We start from the raw sequence: 20,627 nt of genomic DNA, 5'->3' as shown, positions 1-20,627 counted from the left end.
CATGTTCCTCTAACCCTGCCTGAGAGCAGGTGGCACTTTAGACAAGGTGGGCACTCAATGCAGCTGGGAGCCCAGTCTAAGGAGGAAGTGTCCAAGAAGCAGAGCTCCCTGCCCCCACATCACCACCACTGGGAGGTTGCTAGGATTTACCTGGTGGTGAGCCTTTCAACCATTCATGAAATGTCTGAATAGAGGAGAGAGATCCTATATTTGCCCTTCCAGTGGTTTAACTGGATTCTAAGATGATGGGTAGTCAGATTGCCACCATTATGCTGATGATATTATGTAATGGTCAGAGAATGCTACATACTTTCTTTCCAAATATCATTCCAACCTCCTGCCTTCTAGCCCATCCCTAAAGGATAGGCATAAATCAGCAAAACCCCACTCCCACATCCACCAGCATCATTTTCATCAGTGCCATTAGTGCCCCACAGCAAACTCGTGCCTAAGCTCGACAATCCTTCTCATCATCCTCCGTATAAACTGTTCTTCAAACTGTTTCATGCGTTTGGTCACTCGCTCTAATGTCTCCTTCCATAGCTGGCAGCGTTTGATAATACTGCTGCCTTGTCATGAAATGCAAATTGTAGGTATTAGAAAATCCGAATTTGCTGCATGTGCAACAACATTGTAATGCCGAGAAAAAAAAATGACCGAAGTGAGGATTTCAACAATTTTGAAGTTTTTCGGGATGTAGGAATTGGAGCTCTTGCTGGAAGAAGAGAGACACTTAAAATCCCTACAATGTGGAAGCAGGCCATTCAGCCCATAGAGTCCACACTGACCCTCTGAATAGCATCCCATCCAGAATCTCCCTGTTTCCGCCCCCAATTCTGTAACCCTGCATTCCCTGTGGCTCACCCACCTAGCCTGTACGTCCCTGGACACTATGGGCAACCTAACTGGCCAATCCACCTAACTTACACATCATTGAACTGTGGGAGGAAACCAGAGCACCCAGAGGAAACCTACACAGACAAGTGTGTGCAAGCTCCACACAGTCACCCAAGGAGAGAAACGAACCCCGGTCCCTGGTGCTAAGAGGCAGCAGTGCTAACCACTATGCCACCCCAACTCTGTACGCACATTTCGTTTAAAGAAATAAATCTCAAGTACTAAGATGAACCTTACATGAGAAACGTTTTCCCAAATAAATCCAGTCTTGAACAGTAGTGTTCATTGACACTTCTAGTATAAAACAGCCAACAATATCTAATGATTGCAACTAGGATCCAATGGCATACAGGGGATTCAATCTTCTGCGGTCTCCTTAAATCCCTAGATCTGAACGTCAGCCTGTAGCACGTTTCACTGCACAATGTAATGTCAGTATAATTTTCCACTGTAAATATCTATTACTTGGAGGAGACATTAAACCTAACGCTCAGATGGACTTAATGGAAATGCCAGAATTATCTGAGAGGAAGAGGATGTTCTGCTACTGTCCTGATCTACATTCAACACTCAGTAAGAACCACAAATTGATTTTTCAGCTTGGTGCTTGTTAAACTATCATTGCATTTCCAAACAGAGTTTCTGCACTTCAAAAACAATTCATAATGTAATCCAAGGCACTATGTGAACATGTTCATCTACTTGCAACAATAGACAGTATATTAAATACACTTCACAACTGAGCTCTAAACATTCAGACCTTTGAGTAGCTCTCAGCAGCATCTTTCAAAAAATTCAAGACTTTCACCAGAGATTTCTTCAACTCAGGAGTCACCTCTGAAACAGACAAACAGGAAAATGTAACAAAGTGGAAGCAGCAAGACTCGGAGAATCTCAAAGTCATGCGTCAGAATTGAGATGGAGTTGTTTTTCTACATTATACAGAAGCAGAGGGGTTCTGAAACTTCAGTTTATTTGCAACAGTTGCGCAAACGTTAGAACAAATTATCTAAATAAATATAATTATTATTCAAAAAGTACTTCAGTTGCTCTACTGATAAAACTGTAAAACACAACTGGAATCAAAGTTTATTTGTGCAACATTTTCCACCATTAAATAGTTCTCTTCTCCACTCCATCAAAGCATTTCCAATTTAAAAGCCAAATTCCCAAAAAGGATTTTCCTAAGGTTTGGAATAAAACTACACCTTCACAGAGTAAGAACACAAAAGCCTCAGTATTTGGTGATTGAGCTTCCAGAGGATAGACCAATGCAAACTACTAGCACAGATAATGGTGGGAAATCTCAAAACACTTGTGCTCAGTGTTTTCCCAGGAAAGAAATACTGGGTTAGAAGGTGACTCTCTGGATGGAGCCTCATCTATAAAACTGTCCCCTGTTTGGTTTTGTTTTAGCAAATGAACTGCAGTGGCTTAAAAAAGGTATTTCACCATTTTCCCCAAGGGCAATTAGAAAAGGGCGATAAATGCCAATCCAGCCAGTGATGCCTACGTCCCAAGAGTGAATATACATTTTTTTTAAATCACCCTCAGGTCTTCAGGGAGAATCCCACTGTTTGTGCTGGTTAAGGAAGTTCAAACTGCATTCCATTTACCCAGGTGCACATCCAATTACAATGGTTCAGTAACCCCTTTCAAATACACAAAGGAATGTTTGTTACAGCACAGGAAGAGAAAAAAAGGAAATGATTATTCCGTGATGCTGCCTAACTGCACAGCCTATACTCACTCCCCCCAGAGGGAACTCGTTCAAAGGACAACACAATCCCAGTGGCATTCCATCCTTCAATGGCGAAAGGTCTGCACTAGTGCCCTTCTGAATCTGGGGCACTTCCTCCAATAAGGATTCCTTTAAATAGGGTCGCCCTGTTACAGAAAGGACATTGTGAAGCTGGAGAGGGTTCAGAAGAGATCCACCAGGATGTTACTGGGGGTATGGAGAGTTTGAATTAAAAGGAGAGGTCGGATAGGCTGGGAGGTTGAAAGGTAACCTTATAGAGGTTTATAAAGTAATGAGGGGTGTAGATAGGGTAAATGGTGGGAGTCTTTTCCCTAGGATGGGGGATTTCAAGACTGGGGGCATATTTTTAAAGGAGAGAGGAGAGAGATTTAAGACATGAGGGACAATTTTTGTGGAATGAACTTGCTGAGGAAGTGGTGGATGGGAGCACAGTTACAAAGTTTAAAAGACATTTGGGTAAGTACATGATCAGGAAAAGCTTGAAGGGATATGGATGGGACAAGTTTAGTTTGAGATTATGTTCAGCATGGACTAATTGGACCCAAAGGGTCTGTTTCTGTGCTGAATGACTTTCAAGTCAAGGAAGATTTTAAAACTACAATGGCTCAGGAGTGTCTTGGTAGAAAGTGCTTTGTAATCCGATCAGCAGAATTTTGAGCTCATTCATGGAGATAATTTCCCAATTGTGTCCAAACAGTGATGTTCGATGCACTATTATAACTTTAAAAACAGGAGACAAAGCAGCTTCCCCACTGGCTACTCACCCCAGGATTGCGACTCGATGATTTTAAGTTGTACACGGGCTGCACCCTCGTGGTTTTCCCCAATCTCACGACACATACTGAAGCAAAAAGCCACCATGTTGTGTTTTTCACTATCCCCAGGGAGACAACGTTTGATGTAATCTAGCAAAGCTGTCTTCAGGTCTCCATTCTGCATTTCATCAAAAGAGTGTCTCAAAAATTAGAGTAAATCGTTAGGAACGTTAACAAGACGAAAACAAGGCAGCAGGTTGTTGGGAGCCAATGTTGCGCCAAAGTGACTGGACAATCCCTACAAATCGAGATCTGATCAACATTTTGACACCATTATACAGGCTCAGTGATTATGCCACTAGTATCATAATTCAAGGTTCCAGTCGAAATTCCACCATCTCTACATGAATTGCAGTTGTTTACCACTTCTTAAAGCATTGGGAATGAGCAAAACACAACATTCAACCCATTTTTAAAAAAGTTTTAAAAAGTTACATGGCGATTCATATCGCTCAGGATAAATAGGGATGGACAATAAATACAGCAGGGCCAATATTGCAAACACCCACAAAGAAAATTAAGAAAAGTTAGATTTATTCCCAAACACCAATTCCATTATCTTTCTGCTTCCATTGAACAGGCCAGAATTCTGGCTGAACATTTGATCTGGAAAATGACAACTCTAAAGGTCCCTATCCTGAATGACATCACCAACCCTGTAAATGTGCCCTTATGTGGGTGAGGTGTTTAAACTCGGAACCTGTGTGCCTTAGAACAAATAAGGAAAATAGCAATGAACACAAATTATAGAAGGGAAAAGAAAGATTCTTGACGAATTGCTGTGGCAGAGCGGGAGGGGAAATCACAGATGAAGCAGTTTAACTACTTTCCCAGTCTACTTCCCCAGACAGCCCTCACTTACTGATTCAACATTTTTCCTCAGTAGCATTTCAAACCGATGATTCTCATGTAGCAGGTCAAATATATACGTCATGTCATTGTATCGGCCAATGCCAGTCACCAGCCGGACCTGGGGAGAGACAAGGATATTCATACCGCTGTTCGTTATCTTAATAATGCACATTTAAACCTCTCTCTCAATTAAAGTACAACTCATGTATGGACTGAAAACTCTACATAATCACGTACATGTTCATCAGAACACAAAACCTTCTCATCAGTGAAATAGTTTCCTATATATGGAAATTCATGGAGGATTGAAGCATTTGAAAACATTACACAGTGAATTGGAATCCTGGACTTGTTACAGTATCACGAATTGAGGGAGGAACGTTAGACCTTTTCTGGAATAGACTGACATAATCTTTAATTTGTGGAATTCATTCCCCCATGACATTGAGTAAATTTGAGGAGGAGATACACAGATTTTTAATTAGTAATGGGTTAAAGGGTATGGAGAGTGGGCAAGGAAGTGGAGATCAGGCAGGGGTGAGATCAGCCATAGCCTCCAGGGTTATACGAGTTGGAAACTGGGATTACGTTAATCAGATCTTTGTTGACCAACACGAACACAACAGGCCAAAAGCATCCCTTCTGTGCCGTAAATATGTATAAGTTTAAAGACATCAATTGAAGTAGACAGGGACAATTGGCAAGCTGCAGCATTAAGTAAACACACTGTCAGTGAAATGGATGACACACAGAACCATTTAGACCATAAAGGGGAGGCGATAGTCTTGCAATATTGTCACTGGACTGTTAATCCAGAGACCCAGTTAACATTCTGGGGACCCAGATTCGAATCCCCCCCTCCTCTATGGCAGATGGTGGAATTTTGAATTCATTAAAAATCTGGGAGTGTCTAATGATAAAGAATCCATTGTTAATTGTCTAAACAAACCCATCTGGTTGACTGTCCTTCAGGGAAGGAAACTGCCATCCCTGTCTGGCCTGGCCTACACATGACTTCAGACCCACAGCAATGCCGTTGATTCTTAACTGCCCTCTGGACAAGTAAGGATGGGCAATAAATGCTGGCCTAGCCAGCAACATCCTCATCCCATGAATGAATTTTAAAAAAGGCAGATTTGGGCCATTCGACCCATCCGGTATGCTCCAACGTTTGATTATGACTGATATGTTCCTCAACCCCATTCTCCTGCCTTCTCCCCAAAACCCTTGATCCCCTTACCAATCAAGAATCTCTGGCTTAAGTACGCTCAAAGATTTGGCCTCCACCTTCTTCTGTGGCAATGAATTCCAAAGATTCACGCACTATGGCTGAAGAAATTCCTCATCTCAGTTCTAAAGGGTTGACCCTTCACTCTGAGGCTGTGCCCTCAGATCTAAGTCTCTCCTACCAGTGGAAACATCTTCTCCACATCCACTCTATCCAGGCCATTCAGTATTCTGGAAGATTCAATCAGATTCCTAACATCATGAGCTCGAATTTAGCAGCCTCCTGTGCGCCACCACCTTCTGGAAATCCAAATCGATCCCATACACTGGCTCCCCTTTGTCTAACTTGCTCATTACTTCTTCAAAGAGTGCTGGCAGATTGCGTAACCTTGTCAGGGGTTTACATTTTCAATGAGTTGATCAATCTCATTAAATGTCATGGCCGACACAGGTAAATTATTTAGATCAGAGATTACCCAGTGACTGAACAGTCAATTCTTGAAATGCTGGTGTGTGCAACTTCCCAAATTTGTAATGAGACTAATTATTTATTTAGAATGGTTGATGTATTGGAAATGCTTGGTATTAAGATGGTTAACTGTTCAAAATGAACATCAGAGACATAAAGGCCTCTCCAAAAAGACCCTGCCCTCAATTTGAATTTCTATCATTTGCACTGCTTGGCCTGGTGTAACGGACAGCATTTCCTTTACATTCACACACAAGGTTATCAAATATATAAAATGAAACATGATTTATATGGGGACTTTAAACCTCTGTGGATTTATTCTACATTTTGAGTTTTCTAAACACTGCCACTCCCCTGTTCTCTTATTTGGAAACAAATCGTGCTGTGAACTGCTTAGAACCTTTCAAAGGAACTCAGAAACATGGCCTAACATCATGTGGGATACCCAATACAGTCTTGTATATTTAAGGGATAGATATTGGTGCTGCTGTACATAAAGCCCAGTTTATAGGAGACTCTAATTATGATACAGACCTCCTGTATCATAACTTCTCAAGCGGAAGTCCTTGTCAGAATTTAAGATTCAGTTTTAACATCAGCACTTCCCTCAGTACTGCATTATGCAGTCAGTATAAAGCCTGTACTGAAACTCTTAGGATAGTGCTTCACTCGCAAACCTCATTGGACTCAGAGTTATTAACTGAGCCGAATGACATCTGTTTCAGTGAAAACATACATCAACACAGATTTGGGAAGGAAGTAAAGAAAGCTGATCCATTTCAGGATATTGCTTTCCAAGGAAATGCAACAGTACTTTCTGTTGTCTCAGCAACAGACTGTGGTGATATTAGATTTTGAATTTAAAAAGGTGCACATGGCACAAGAACAGAGACAGCATTGTGCCTAGGGAGATATGCAAGTATCAAGCTGATGTATAGGAAGTTCAAACGAAGAACTAATATATCCTCAACCACAAAGTAACAGTTATGTTACTGATACGGCAGGTTATAAAGTTTCCACTTGTTAAAGTTTTAAAAGAAATTTGGTGCACGGAGACTAAGACCATTCAGGGACAAGGGACGTGTACGTGCTGCAAGAATCCAGGAATACATTAGCTTCTTTGACAAACATTGTGTTAGGAATTACACAATTTTGGATTGTCCAAAATTAGTAAATCTCCATATTCCAGTAGTCAATACATTCCCCAGAAGCTGGAAAGCATCTTGAAGAATTCCTAATCACCATGTTATGCCTAAAGATGAAAAACCAATTAGGAGCGATAGGGAGAGCACAGAGGGATAAGACCAATCGGATAACTTTTTCACAACACCAGCATTGTATAAATGGATCAAATGGCCTCCTTTCATTCTCTATGAACTTGGCATCTGTGTGGGCCCCAAGCAAACACATGCCACTGGTAGAGTTGGGTTTGGATCATGGAGGGGTTCAGCGAGGATTCGTGGTGGCAGTGGGGTGAAGGCCTATGGCAGAGCACTTAACAACAAGGACTGTAAAGTTGAGCACACTTTCTTCAATTTTCTGCCTTTACATTCTATTGGATCGGTTTATTTTTGTGTGTTTTAAGATGGTACCGGAGAGTGGCAACACTATATAACCTGTGTGTCTGTATATCAGAACAAAATACATGCGACAATAAATAAGTCAAAATCAATTCATGTCTTTACTCCAGTATGACAAATCTTACTTTTAGAAAAGAAAAAGACAGACTTGAATTAAATCAGTTTTGAGATTTTCCTTTTGTTTATACAGCAGCGGTTTCCTAGGCACATACCATGAGGCTGTACGCTTCTTTGGGTGCGAGGTGTTTATGACTGAGGTGGCGTGCAGCTTGCAACACTCGACTAATCCCCTCCATGTGACAGGTCAGGCTAAAGCAGTCATGTGCTAGAATCAACAGCTCCACAGCTTTGGAAACCATGAAAAAAAAGGAGACAAAGACAAACATCATTATTGAAAAGAACACGTGAACTTACATTTGCACAGTGCCTGTCATAACCCATTACTTCCTAAACCACTTTATAGTCAATAATGTACTATGAAAGTTTAGCCACTGAAGCACAAATCACAGACGCTATTTGTTATTTAAGCAGCTCCCAAAAACAGCAATAAATGACAAAGCTATTCCCATTGCTTGAAGGGTTGTGATCCTGACAACTCCAATTTAAGGTGATTGCAGAAGAACTAAAAGGTGAGACGGTGAATACTTTTTTTTAAACATTACAAGTGCTTATGGTCTGGAGTGGGCTGCCCAAGACAGTGGTGGATTTAATTGCGACAATTAAAAAAGGGACATCAATAATTGCCTGAAGAGAAGTGTCCCAGGAAAAAGGTGAGGCAATAGCACAAGTTCTTCAGAAATCCAGCTTGGACAAGATGGGGTGAATAGCCTCCTTCTGAGGTTATAGAATCCCTACAGTGTGGAAACAGGGCCTTCGGCCCAATAAGTCCACATCAACCCTCCAAAGAGTAACCCACCCAGGGGCTATTACTCTACATTTACCCTAACTAATGCACCTAACCCACACATCCTTGAACAATATGGGCAATTTAGTGGCCAATTCACCTGACCTGCACTTCCTCGGACTATGCTATAACCATGCTATGTAGAAGCTGAGGGGTTTAGTGGCTGAATCTTGGTTAAGCACCAGGAAAACGTCACTGCTTTTTGTAGAGTGCTACCTGAGAGGGGCAAGTGGTCTTTGGTAGACATACAAGACAGACTGGAAGAGGAAAAATGATAGGTGTTGAAATAGTGGAGTTGATAAGCATTCCAGAGAGGGCCCATCTAAACCGGGTCTGGATCAAATGCAGTATAGAGCATTTTGCTTGTGCTGTTGAAGAAAGTTTAAACTAAATTGGAACAAAAAGATAATATCGGAGAGGAATCTAAAATGCACAAATGAAGGAGAGATAGGTATCATCAGAATAGGAAATGGGTATTTTAAAAAAAGGGGAGGTATCGGAGTTAAAGGAAAAAGTAACAAAGTCCAAATCAGGTTACGGTGCATGTATGCAAATGCACAGAATGTGGTCAATACAGTCACAAACTACAATGTAACGTAACATTGAAGGGCAAGACTGGGTATTAAATCTTCCTAGATACAATGTGTTCAGGAAAGATCGGTGGGGGTGGGGTAATGATCAAGTAGATCATGGCAGTTTTGGAAAAAGAGAAGATGGCCCGGGGTGTTGAAGACAGAATTTCGCCAGAATTAATGAACACAGAAGGTACAACTATATTATTCAGTGCAGTCTACAGGCCACCACCTAGAGAGAAGGATACAGAGTAACACATTTACAAGGAAACTGCAGTGAGCTGCAAAACCTATGGGGAATTACTCAAAAGATAGACTGGGATTGGAGCAGTGTAAAAGGACAGGGATGGGGAATGAGTTCCTGGAGTGTATTCTGGAAAATTTTCTATAACAGTATTATTCTGATCCTTCAAATAAAAAGAGGAACTGGCTCTTGGGAATAAGGTGGAGCAAGGGGGTTAAGTGTTAGGGTGGAACATTTAGAGGATAGTGCTCAGTATTTCATCACATTTAGGCCAGCTCTGAATGATAACAAAGAACAATCCAGAGGAAAAAATATTAATAGGGGGTAAAGACAACATCCATGGGATAAGAACATATATGGGCCAAATAATTTGGAATTAAAATTGGTAAGGTGAACAATGGACAACGTTGAAGAGACAGTCAAGGTGTTTATGACTGAAAGGGAAGGATAGGACAAACACATCCTGACCTCCTGGAAGATGACAGAGAGAAAAAAAACATGCCTCTAACAGAAGCTAGATCCACAACACAATTGAGAACAAAACTAAATATAGAAGGTTGAGAGGGTGGTTTAAAAAAAATAAGACCATGAAGAGAGACAGCTAATATCAAAGGGAATTTCAGGTCTTTTAAATCAAGCTATAATCAGAAAACGGTGGCAAAAAGGGGGCTGATTAGGGACCAAAAAGGGGATTTACATATGAAGATAGAGGGCACGGATGAGATACTAAGCATATAATTTTTAATCGGTTTTTACCATGGCAGAAAATGCTACGCAGGTCATGGAGAAAGAGGTGGTAGTTCAGAGGCTGGCAAGACTTTAAATGAAGAGAAGGTATAAGACTAGCTGTCTGCACTTAAAGTTGAAAGGGCACCAGAACATGATAGTTCCAGGCGGGAGAGAGGAGAGAATGGACATTGTAAAGGCACTGATCTTCTTAGATTTTGGAGTGATGCCCAAGGACTGGAGAATTACAAACCCTGGACACCCTTGCTTAAAACAGATTATATAAACCCAGCCCAGCAATTATAGATCTATCCATTCAACCTTAGTAATGGGACAAGTTTCAGAAACAATCATTTATGACAAAATTAACCTGCATTTGTTCAAATGACTATTTAAAAATTAACACAGTTAATGAGGGCAACAAAATAGATGTAGTTTGCATGGAATTCAAAAGGCATCTGATTCAGAGTCTCACTTGTAGCCAGAAGGATAGTTCATAGAAATAAAGGTACAGTAGCAACATGTGAAAAGAGTAAAGTCACTATCGCCTCCAAGGACCAAATGACCATTCTCTCATTAGAGAGACACAGACAGAGAGACACAGACAGAGACACAGACAGAGAGACACAGACAGAGAGACACAGACAGAGACACAGACAGAGACACAGACAGAGACACAGACAGAGACACAGACAGAGACACAGACAGAGACACAGACAGAGACACAGACAGAGACACAGACAGAGACACAGACGACTGGTGGACAGTTTAACCTGAGGTCACCATGCTCAGCCAAGGAATGAGGTTGAGAAGGTGGCAGATTCATGAGAACCTTAGCCAATGTAGGAATTGGACCCATGTTGTTGCTGCCAATCTGCATCACAAATCAGCCATCAACTGGGCTTTCTGATCTCCAGCAACACAGATACAGAATTATAGAGTCATAGAAATGTACAGCATGGAAACCGACTCGTCAGTTCAACTCATCCATGCCGACCAGATATCTTAAATTAATCTACTCCCATTTGGCAGCACTTGGCCCATATCCCTTTAAACCCTTCCTATTCAAGTACACATCCAGATTTTTTTTTAAATGCTGTGATTGTACTAGCCTCCACTTCCTCCGGCAGCTCATTCCATTCATGCACCACTCTCTGCATGAATAGGTTGTCCCTTAGGTCCCTTTTAAATCTTTCCCCTCTCACTTTCAACCTATGCGCTCCAGTTTTGGACTCTCCTACCTTGGGAAAAAGACCTTTTGGCTATTCACCTAATCCATGTCCCTCATGATTTTATAAACCTCTCGGGTCACCCCTTAGCCACCAACGTTTCAGGGAGAATAGCCCCAGCCTATGAGAAACAAAAGAATAATGAAGACATTTTCTCAGCTGAAGGAAGATGTGAAGAGTTTTTTTAGACAGATGAGTAAACAGTGAGAATGTTGTGGAGAACTTCAAAAGGAAGAGCTTTGTGCAGGAAAAATTATGTCTCATGAACTTGATTGAGTTTTTTGAAGAAATAATGAAGCAGTGGACATGATCTAAATGGATTTCAGTAAGGCATTCAACAAGATTCCTCATGGGAGACTGGTTAGCAAGGTTAGAATTTGGATACAGAACTGGCTCAAAGGTAGAAGATAGAGGGTGGTGGTGGAGGGTTGTTTTTCCGACTGGAGGCCTGTGAATAGCGGGTGCCTCAAGGATCAGTGCTGGGTCCACTGCTTTTCATCATTTACATAAATGATTTGGATATAAACATAGGAGGTACAGTTAGTAAGTTTGCAGATGACACCAAAATTGAAGGTGCAGTAGACAGCGAAGAAGATTACCTCAGAGTACAATGGGATCTTGGCAGATGGAGTTCAATTTAGATTAATGTGAGATGCTGCATTTTGGAAAAACAAATCTGAACAGGACTTATACACTTAATGGTAAGGTCCTGGGGAGTGTTGCCGAACAAAGAGACCTCGGAGTTCCTTGAAAGTAGAGTTGCAGGTAGATAGGAGGCAGCATTTGGTATGCTTTCCTTTACTGGTCAGAGCATTGAGTACAGGAGTTGGGAGGTCACGTTGCAGCTGTACAGGACATTGGTTAGACCACTGTTGGAATATTGTGTGCAGTTCTGGTCTCCTTTCTATCAGAAGGATATTGTGAAACTTGAAAGGGTTCAGAATAGATTTACAAGGATGTTGCCAGGGTTGGAGGATTTGAGCTTCAGGGAGAGGCTGAATAGGCTGGGGCTGTTTTCCCTGGAACATCAGAGGCTGAGGGATGACCTTATACAGGTTTATAAAACCATGAGGGACACAAATAAGGTAAATAGACAAAGTATTTTAGGTTTAGGGTGAGAGAGTGGCAAGATATAAAAGGGACCTAAGAGGTAACATTTTCACGCAGAGGGTGGCGAATGTATGGAATAAGCTACCAGAAGTAGTGGTGGAGGCTGGTACAATTACAACATTTAAAAGGCATCTGGATGGGTCTATGAATAGGAAGGATTTAGAGGGACTGGATTAGGTTAGGATATCTGGTCAGCATGGACAAGTTGGACCGAAGGGTCTGCTTCCATGCTGTACATCGCTATGACACCAAGGACTAAGTTAGTGGAGTGAGCAGACAGGTGGCAGATGAAGTGCAATGGTTCATTTTGATTGGAAGAACAGAGATAAAATATAAAGGGTAGCACACCAAAGGGAACAAAGTGGACAGCATGGACCTGTGTGCAAAAGTCATTAAAAGGTGGCAGGACTAATTTGAAAGAACAGTTCATAAAAACTATATCCTGACTTTATTAATGGAGGCAGAGAGTACAGAGCAACAGATTTTGTTGAACTTGGAAAAAACATGAAGTTGGCCTCATCTGCATCCAGTGGTGGTCACCACTCTTCAGGAATGGAGGCAGCAGATTTTTCACAAATCTTCAAAGTTATGTAGAGAGATTGGAATAGATGGACTGTTTTCCTTGGGGAAAAAGAGGGATTTTTAAAATTCGTTGATAGTATGTGGGTGTCGCGGGCTTGGCCAGTATTTTTCTCCCATCCCTGATTTCCCAGAGGTCAATTAACCACAACAAAAATCTGAAGAAGATACTCAAAATCATGAGGTGCCCAGACAGAAAAGAGCAGGAAAACCTGTCTCATTATGTAGAGATTAAGAATGAGGGGTCGAAGATTTAAAGTAACAGAAAGAAAAAGGAAAGGATAAGAATCTTTTCACACAGTGAACAGTTAAGGTCTGGAATGCAATGCCTCAGATTGAGATGGAGCCAGATTCACCTAAAAGATTCAGAAGGGAATTGGAGGATTATCTCAAAAGGAACAATGTGTAGGAGTTACAGGGAGAAGGTGGGTGAGCGGCAATAAGTGAATTGCTCATTTGGTGACCAGGTGCAGTCGTTACGAGCCAAACAACCTCTTGCTGTGAAATCCTAACTCAGAAGCATGCAGTGCAGTCCTGACCTAAAGGGCAAGTAATACAGCAGCTAATTTATGGTTGGTGTCTAATTCAGTAAACATTGTTCTCGTGCAGGGAAAGAAGTTTTTGGAAAGCAGAAATGGGAATTGATCTCTGGATATTACAAGTGAGAATTACAGAAAAGGCTGGCATTTCCCTTTAAACACAAATGGTTAACATATCCACAAAGCCATTTCACAGCTTAAGATAATAGCCATTGTATTAACAATTCCAGTTACTTACTGCATTCCAGTTCCCCATTTGGAATGGATGAAATTTTATCCAACAGCTTGGTACCAACGAGGATCGGATCTTGACACAGTTTAGCGAGCTGTAGGAAAGCCTCTTTCCCATCAAGGAGCTTATAGATCTGCCTCACTCCTGTGAGGAAAGACAATGAACAGTAACCATCACTAATGTGAACTGCAGTCACTGATAACTACACTTTTAGCTAAGATTACATTTCCAGGAATACCTTTGAACTCCCAGAAGCCTCTTTTCTGAAGCAGAGGTTAGGACACTGCCTCTCAATTGGTCAGACTTGAATCCAAGCCAAGAATCTAGCTGAAACCTTTTTACCCCTTGTTGGCTGAATAGATCCAAGTTTAATGAGTTTGGACAGTCTAAATACAACACCCAAATGCCACAAGCCGCATCCTCCACCCCAAAAGACCCTGGGGTGGAAGATTAAAAAGATTCCTTTTTAATCCAGGAACTCTTCATTAGGTGTGAAAGGAACATGCCCAGTTAACGGCTTTTGTGTACAGAATGTTTGTTTGTAATTAAGCAGTGATAGTTTACAAAATGTGTAGGTAATGTACATAAACCATTGAATGGTCTTCTGGTCAACTGCAGTCTGTTGTTCCAACTAAACTAGATGGGAACAGTATAATATTCCTGTATTTCCAGCACTTCAGAGAAAGCTTTTGGGCCTGACCCATGATCCACGACTTGAACAAAGTTACACAGATTGAAAGATCAGTGCAGTATTGAGGGACAGTTCAATTGTTTTTTCCCAACAAGACATGAAAGCAAGGTCCTGTCTGCCTACTTGGCTGCATGCCAAACATCCCATGGCATTAATCAGAGAGGCACAGGGAGTTCCAACAGCAACAAGTAATTAAATGGGAATTAGTTTTAGGTATTGCTATGGGACATTTGTTGTGTGGTGTGATGACAGTAATTGTATTTTAAAAACTCGCTGGTTGTGAAAACATTTAGATTCCTGAAGTACTGAGAGTATTACAAATGTAAACTTTCTTCCTCATGAAAATCAATGCACTCAATACTAAAAGTTTCTAATTCTGGTTCCTTCTCCCCAAAGGCACTGTTTCCACTGGCAATGACAGCCCAGTTGTATCACATTTGAGTGAATTCCCTTAGGGGCCTAAACAGTAAACACTAGATCATTTTACAACTTTCGGGGGACACATATATTATAGTATATGGATCTAGAAGGTATGAAAGGGTTAAAACTGGACTGAATACAATAAGCTTCACCCATTGTGATGATGCTATGGGAACATAATGGGAGGAAAATTAGAATCTTGTGGGAAACAGGCCAGAAGCTAGGCCCTCCCAAAAATCTCTATAAACGTAAAGCCTATTCTTCTAACCTTTAGATAGCTACAGGTAAGCAATAAACTACATCTTGTTTACTCTGCTAGGCTTTTCCTTTTAGCCCAGAGGTGGTTACCTAACAGAACATGCAAGATACGACAGAACCCACACACTTCAGGTACAGATGGCAACACATATGTGGCAATCAAAATGAGCCAAGATTTAAATTTAGCAGCATTACTTCCAAAGAGGAAAACATGCTGGCAAATCAGAAGAATCCAAGTAAAACGTGGGAGGCATGTGGCTCAGTGGTTAGCACTGCTGCCTCAGTGCCAGGGACCCAGTTTTGATTCCACCCTTGGGCAACTGTGTGGAGTTTGCACATTCTCCCTATGTCTGCGTGGGTTTCCTCCAGATGCTCCAGTTTCCTCCCACACTCCAAAGATATGCAGGTTAGGTGAATTGGCCATGCTAAATTGCCCGTAGTGTTCAGGGATGTGTAGGTTAGGTGCATTAAGTATAATGGAATTGGTCTGGGTGGCTTACTCTTTGGAGGGTCAGTGGGGACTTGTTGGGGCTGAAGGGCCTGTTTCCACACTATGGATTCTATGAATCTATGAAGACACAATACTGCTGATAGCAGAGGTTAGTGAGCCTCACACAACCTTATGACTGCATTCGATACTGAAGAACACTTTTTTAAAAAAAGACAAAAAACATTTCAGAACTGATAGAATACACTGTTCAAAAAAAAACTGGGATCACTCCTGAGTCAGAGTTTAAAGAACACATAACAGATTGCAAGTCTCAAAAGCAAAAATCTCTGGTACATTGGGGAAACTTAAATAACGTAGCACTTGAGGCTGAAAGAGTATGAATTAATGAAAAAGTTGCAGATCAAACCAGGTCTCTCGCTCTTAGTGCGCTGATACCACATTACATGGCTAAGGAACCCAAAAAAGGAATTAACAGGGGCCTAGAGAGAACCTTTTATAATCCTGGAGTAGACAACTTGGGAAATCACAATCCCAGCCATTTAAAGTAGATACGCATGAGCACTGTAATTAAGTGAGCAAGTCTGGTCTAAAATGAGACTTTTTCTTTGAAACTCCTTTATAGCCACAAAGAGTGGGAGAACTCTCAGGACAGTGCAGCAGCAAAGGGAGAATCACCATTATTACAAAATGAAAATATTTTAAAATTAAAATAACTAGTCACCATAAAAAAGCCAAGGAATCAGAAATAGTATTGTGAGATTTCAGAAATGTGCAAACAGAACACAAAATAGGACACCCCAGAGAAAACAATTTTTTTGAGATATGGAATAACCTCCAAACAGACAGTAAATCAGAAGCAAAACTTATGTATGCAGTTGGGAATATTGCATATGTTATTGCCCACTAAAGGAGTAAAAACAACAACAGACATGTTTAAATAGGCATTGAAAGCTTTTGACAATTAATTCAATCTCAGAACTAATATTTCTTGGAAAAGCATGATTTATCAGAACAATATAGTTTTCAGGAATCCATAGATAATTTTGTGAATGATCTTTATAAATTAGAAGGGAAATACAACTGCTGTGACTAAAAAGGATAAAGTGAGGACTCCAGATGCTGGAGATCAGAGGTGAGAGTGGGGTGCTGGAAAAGCATAGCAGATCAGGCAGCTTCTGAGGAGCCGAAGAATCGACATTTTGGGCATAAGCCCTTCATCAGGTCTTTAAGTCAAGAGGCCAAATCACTATAGGTATTAATGATGGGTCTTTATCAGATTTATTACATTCTAAAGATGACCTGACTCTGAAGAAAGTCATTTAGATAATAACTGAAGCAGACATTCAGAAGGAACACACACCAATCCTAAGTGGAGAAGATCAAATTTAGCACAGAAAATCTTTAGAATGCGTTAAATTCTAAAGATACCATGCAACAAAGGACATACTAAATAAGCCAATGCAGTGGGTTGGACAGATAGCAAGCAATAAAAGTCCTGGTCAAAGTTGTAGTAAATATACCTCACAGGTCGAGCAGTCCGCAAGTTAACAGAATCACAGAATTATTACACAACTGTTTGCCTGAATTGCTTCCTTTGTAAAGCAGTATTCACTTTCAGAAAATGTGCTGAAACAGGACACAGTCACTGAAAGGTAAAAGACCAAAGAGCTCCCCAAACAAATAAGGAAATGAGAAAGACATCTCCAGCAGGAGACAAACTCCAAGTTTCCCTTGGGGAAATTTGTGCCCAAACTGAACATTTTGACAAGTTGATCTTTATGTTTATGGGCATCTGATTAATTTCCAGTCAAACATAAAAGCAAGTGACATAATCTTAAAAGATGATGAGCCTTGGTTGATGAAACACTGCTTTCAGATGACAGAAGTTTGACTCCATGGTCCACAGAACACTGCACTTAACATTAAAAGTATGTTACAAGCAACTCTCCAATAAGGGGAAATATCCAATATTAAAAAACTTACACACCTCACACACGGGAATCATCACTCCAGAGTAGAAAAGATAGCATGGAACCGAATCTTACTCAAAGTGAAAAGGATTAAAATAATAAAAAAAAGTCAAAGATGATTTTTCAGGACTCCATAAACTTTCAGAAAAAATGTACATAAAAAGCCTGTGACTAAACTGATTTGGCAGAAATGCTTTCCCACACCTTTCAAAATTGGAGTGAGTTCAGATTCCAAGTGCCAACAAACTTCAAGAAGAAATGCAAACAAAGAGACAGCAAGTGAACAGCAGACCCAACATGAGATAAAGGAAATATCTGCAACTGAACTGAATCAGATTGCAAGACATCACTGTGAACATCTAGTTTTTACAAACCCAAGTCACATTAGTCACTAAGATGACCAGGAAGGGACAAATTAGAGCAGAATATTTGATATCCAAACCTTACAAAAAAGAATCCTCAACAACCATAATGGGTATCACATTAAACAAAAAGGAATATTTCGGTAACATAATTAAGGATGTGAACAAGTTGGTGTCATCAATAATTAAATCAAAGTCCGAGACTATCAAGTAGAGGTAAAACAACCACAAATTGAAGATTAAGCACATACAATGCCATGGAAGATGTTTGAGATGAAGCAGCAATATCTGAAAAATTCACGAGTGCCTGCCAGAGTAGCATAGAAAAGCCAGTGGAAATGCAACTCCTGAACTGATCTGGCATAAACGTAAACAGAGTTCCAGGAGCACTGACAACCTTCCAGGAATTCACTCATTTTTCGTATGTGGCCCCATTCAATGACTGCTCTAAAGATTTTAGCTGTGGAAGACCACACTGCTGAGCCAGTGTATTTTCCAGCTGGAATTTCCTCATCATACTCTGGAACATTGACTAAAACCTCCCTCTCAATGTAGGGAGGCCGAGACCAATCGTACAGCCCCACGGATAAAGGATTGTGTATATGCAACAAAGCTTCCTGCACTAAAAGATTATGTTTCAAGGGGGGGGCATTCAGATTTAAAGAAGGGCCTCAATCAGGAAGGTGGAGCTGACCTCTCCCTCAGATGCTGTCAGGGAGGTAACGGGGAGTATGGCAGTTAGATTGCTAGACTGTTAATCCAGAGACCTAGGTAATGTTCTGGGAACCCAGATTCAAATCCTGACATGGAAGACGGTAGAACATTAGTTTAATAAAAACCTAGAATTAAGAGTCGAATGATGATCTTGAATCCATTGTTGATTGCCAGAAAATCCATTTGAGTTACTAATGTCCTTTAGGGAAGGAAATTGCCACTCTTACCTGGTCTGGCCTACATGTAACTCCAGACCCATAGCAATGTGGTTGACTCTTAACTGCTCTCTGGGCAATTAACACTCAACTAGCCAGCATGGCCCCCATTGCATGAATGAATAAAAGCCTTTCACTTTGTTTTAATTTTAGATTTCAAACTTATTAATGTTCCTTTTTATCTCTAGTGTTATTCTAAGATTAATGATATATAAATAGGAAACAGTTTAATGTTTTAGGATACGGTAATAAGAAGATGTGGCTGCTTGGGGAACAGGCATGCCTCACAATTGCAGGAATCTCATACCTTAATACATAAGTATGTATTATAGTATTCTTAGCAAGGGTCCCGTTATCTCTAGAGTTATTTCAACATTAAAAAAGTTACGTACTTGAAATCAACTGCTTTTGAAGTCACAAGTCAGATTTCTTTTAAACACAAGACAAGACTTCCATACATCAAACAGTCAAACATTTTTCTCAAAAAAACATTGTAGCAAAGCCCCATACATCCATTAATTTAGAAAGATTTCTGAATCCCAGATGACCTTTGCAATGATGTAATTGCACGGTGAGTATTTCTGATAAAACTTCAACTTTAAAGACCAGAATCAAACAGATTATCAAAACTAATTTTCTTTGGAAAATGTCAGGCATCCTTTTGACAGTTAAACAAACAGAGAAGCCATAGATGAACTGCTTTGTGGGTTTAACACTAAGATAATAATGGGATTAGAGAGATTGAAAATAGAATCTTTCCTATGTGGTGTATTTCTCTAAGCCAGCTAAACTAATAAATGATTAAATTCCTCAACAACTTGACTGGTTTAAGGACTATTCAAAATAGAATGTACAGCAGAGTAACAGGTAATTTTGTCCTGCATATCCATATTGGTGTTTATATTCCACACAAATCACAGAAGGTTGGCCTGCAGGTACGACAGGTAATTAAGAAGGCAAGTGGAATTTTGTCCTTCATTGCTAAAGGGAAGGAGTTTATGTTGCAGCCGTACAGGGTGCTGGTGAGGCTACACCTGGAGTATTGCATTCTATTTTGGTCTCCTTACTTGAGAAAGGATGTACTGACACCAGAGTGGATGCAGACAAGGTTCACTAGGTTGATTCCGGAGTTGAGGGGGTTGGCTTATGAGGAGAGACTGAGATTATATTCATTGGAATTTAGAAGAATGAGGAGGGATTTTATAGAAACATAAAATTATGAAGGAAATAGATAAGATAAAAGTACAGAGGACGTTTCCACTGGCAGATAAAATTAGGACAAGAGGGCACAGCCTCAAAATTAGGGACAGCAGTTTTAGGAACTGCATGGAGAAAGAAATTCTTCATTCAGAGGATTTTGAATCTGTGGAATTCCCTGCCCACTGCAGTGGTTGAGGTTTCCTCAGTAAATGTTTTTAAAGCTCAGATAGATTATTTTTTTAACAGTAAAGAAATGAAGGGTTATACTGAGCAGGCAGGTAAGTAAGATCAGCCACAATCTTACAGAATGGCAGAGCAAGCTCGAAGGACCAGATGGCCTACTCCTGTTCCTAGTTCTTATGCTCTAAATATTTCTACATCTAGGTGACCAAATAATGGAATGTGCAAGTGAAGCCATAGTCTCATTTAGATCTGACAGGCAAAGCTCCAACCAAATGCACCCATCCCAACTTGCTGGATCATGGCCTCTCGATCAGAAATACCAGAAGCTGGGAATTTAGTGATCAGACCTCATTCAAATTCAAGTTTTAATTATTTCTTGAAAAATGTTTCCATTGTGCAGCCAGTTAAACTTACGCTAACACGCAG

The 20,627-nt window shown here is 40.6% G+C and overlaps 1 protein-coding gene across 2 annotated transcripts in view; it reads right to left on the bottom strand.

Annotated features, from left to right (window-relative positions):
- The window catches only part of spg11 (SPG11 vesicle trafficking associated, spatacsin), a 142,768-nt gene that overhangs the window by 7,027 nt on the left and 115,114 nt on the right, over positions 1 to 20,627 (bottom strand). For both annotated transcript variants that reach the window (XM_072565333.1, XM_072565332.1), the window contains exons 33-37: positions 13,744 to 13,881; positions 7,815 to 7,948; positions 4,337 to 4,444; positions 3,424 to 3,592; positions 1,658 to 1,734 (exon numbers count right to left, since the gene is read on the bottom strand). In XM_072565333.1, coding sequence (XP_072421434.1) covers positions 1,658 to 1,734; positions 3,424 to 3,592; positions 4,337 to 4,444; positions 7,815 to 7,948; positions 13,744 to 13,881 — 626 coding nt within the window. The remainder of the gene's footprint in view (positions 1 to 1,657; positions 1,735 to 3,423; positions 3,593 to 4,336; positions 4,445 to 7,814; positions 7,949 to 13,743; positions 13,882 to 20,627) is intronic.

The sequence above is a fragment of the Chiloscyllium punctatum genome, chromosome 48 (assembly GCF_047496795.1).
Source record: "Chiloscyllium punctatum isolate Juve2018m chromosome 48, sChiPun1.3, whole genome shotgun sequence".
In the NCBI taxonomy this organism is placed as follows: domain Eukaryota; kingdom Metazoa; phylum Chordata; class Chondrichthyes; order Orectolobiformes; family Hemiscylliidae; genus Chiloscyllium; species Chiloscyllium punctatum.
The sequence above is the reverse complement of the archived record's forward strand: the minus strand, read 5'-3'. Positions and strand labels throughout refer to the sequence as shown.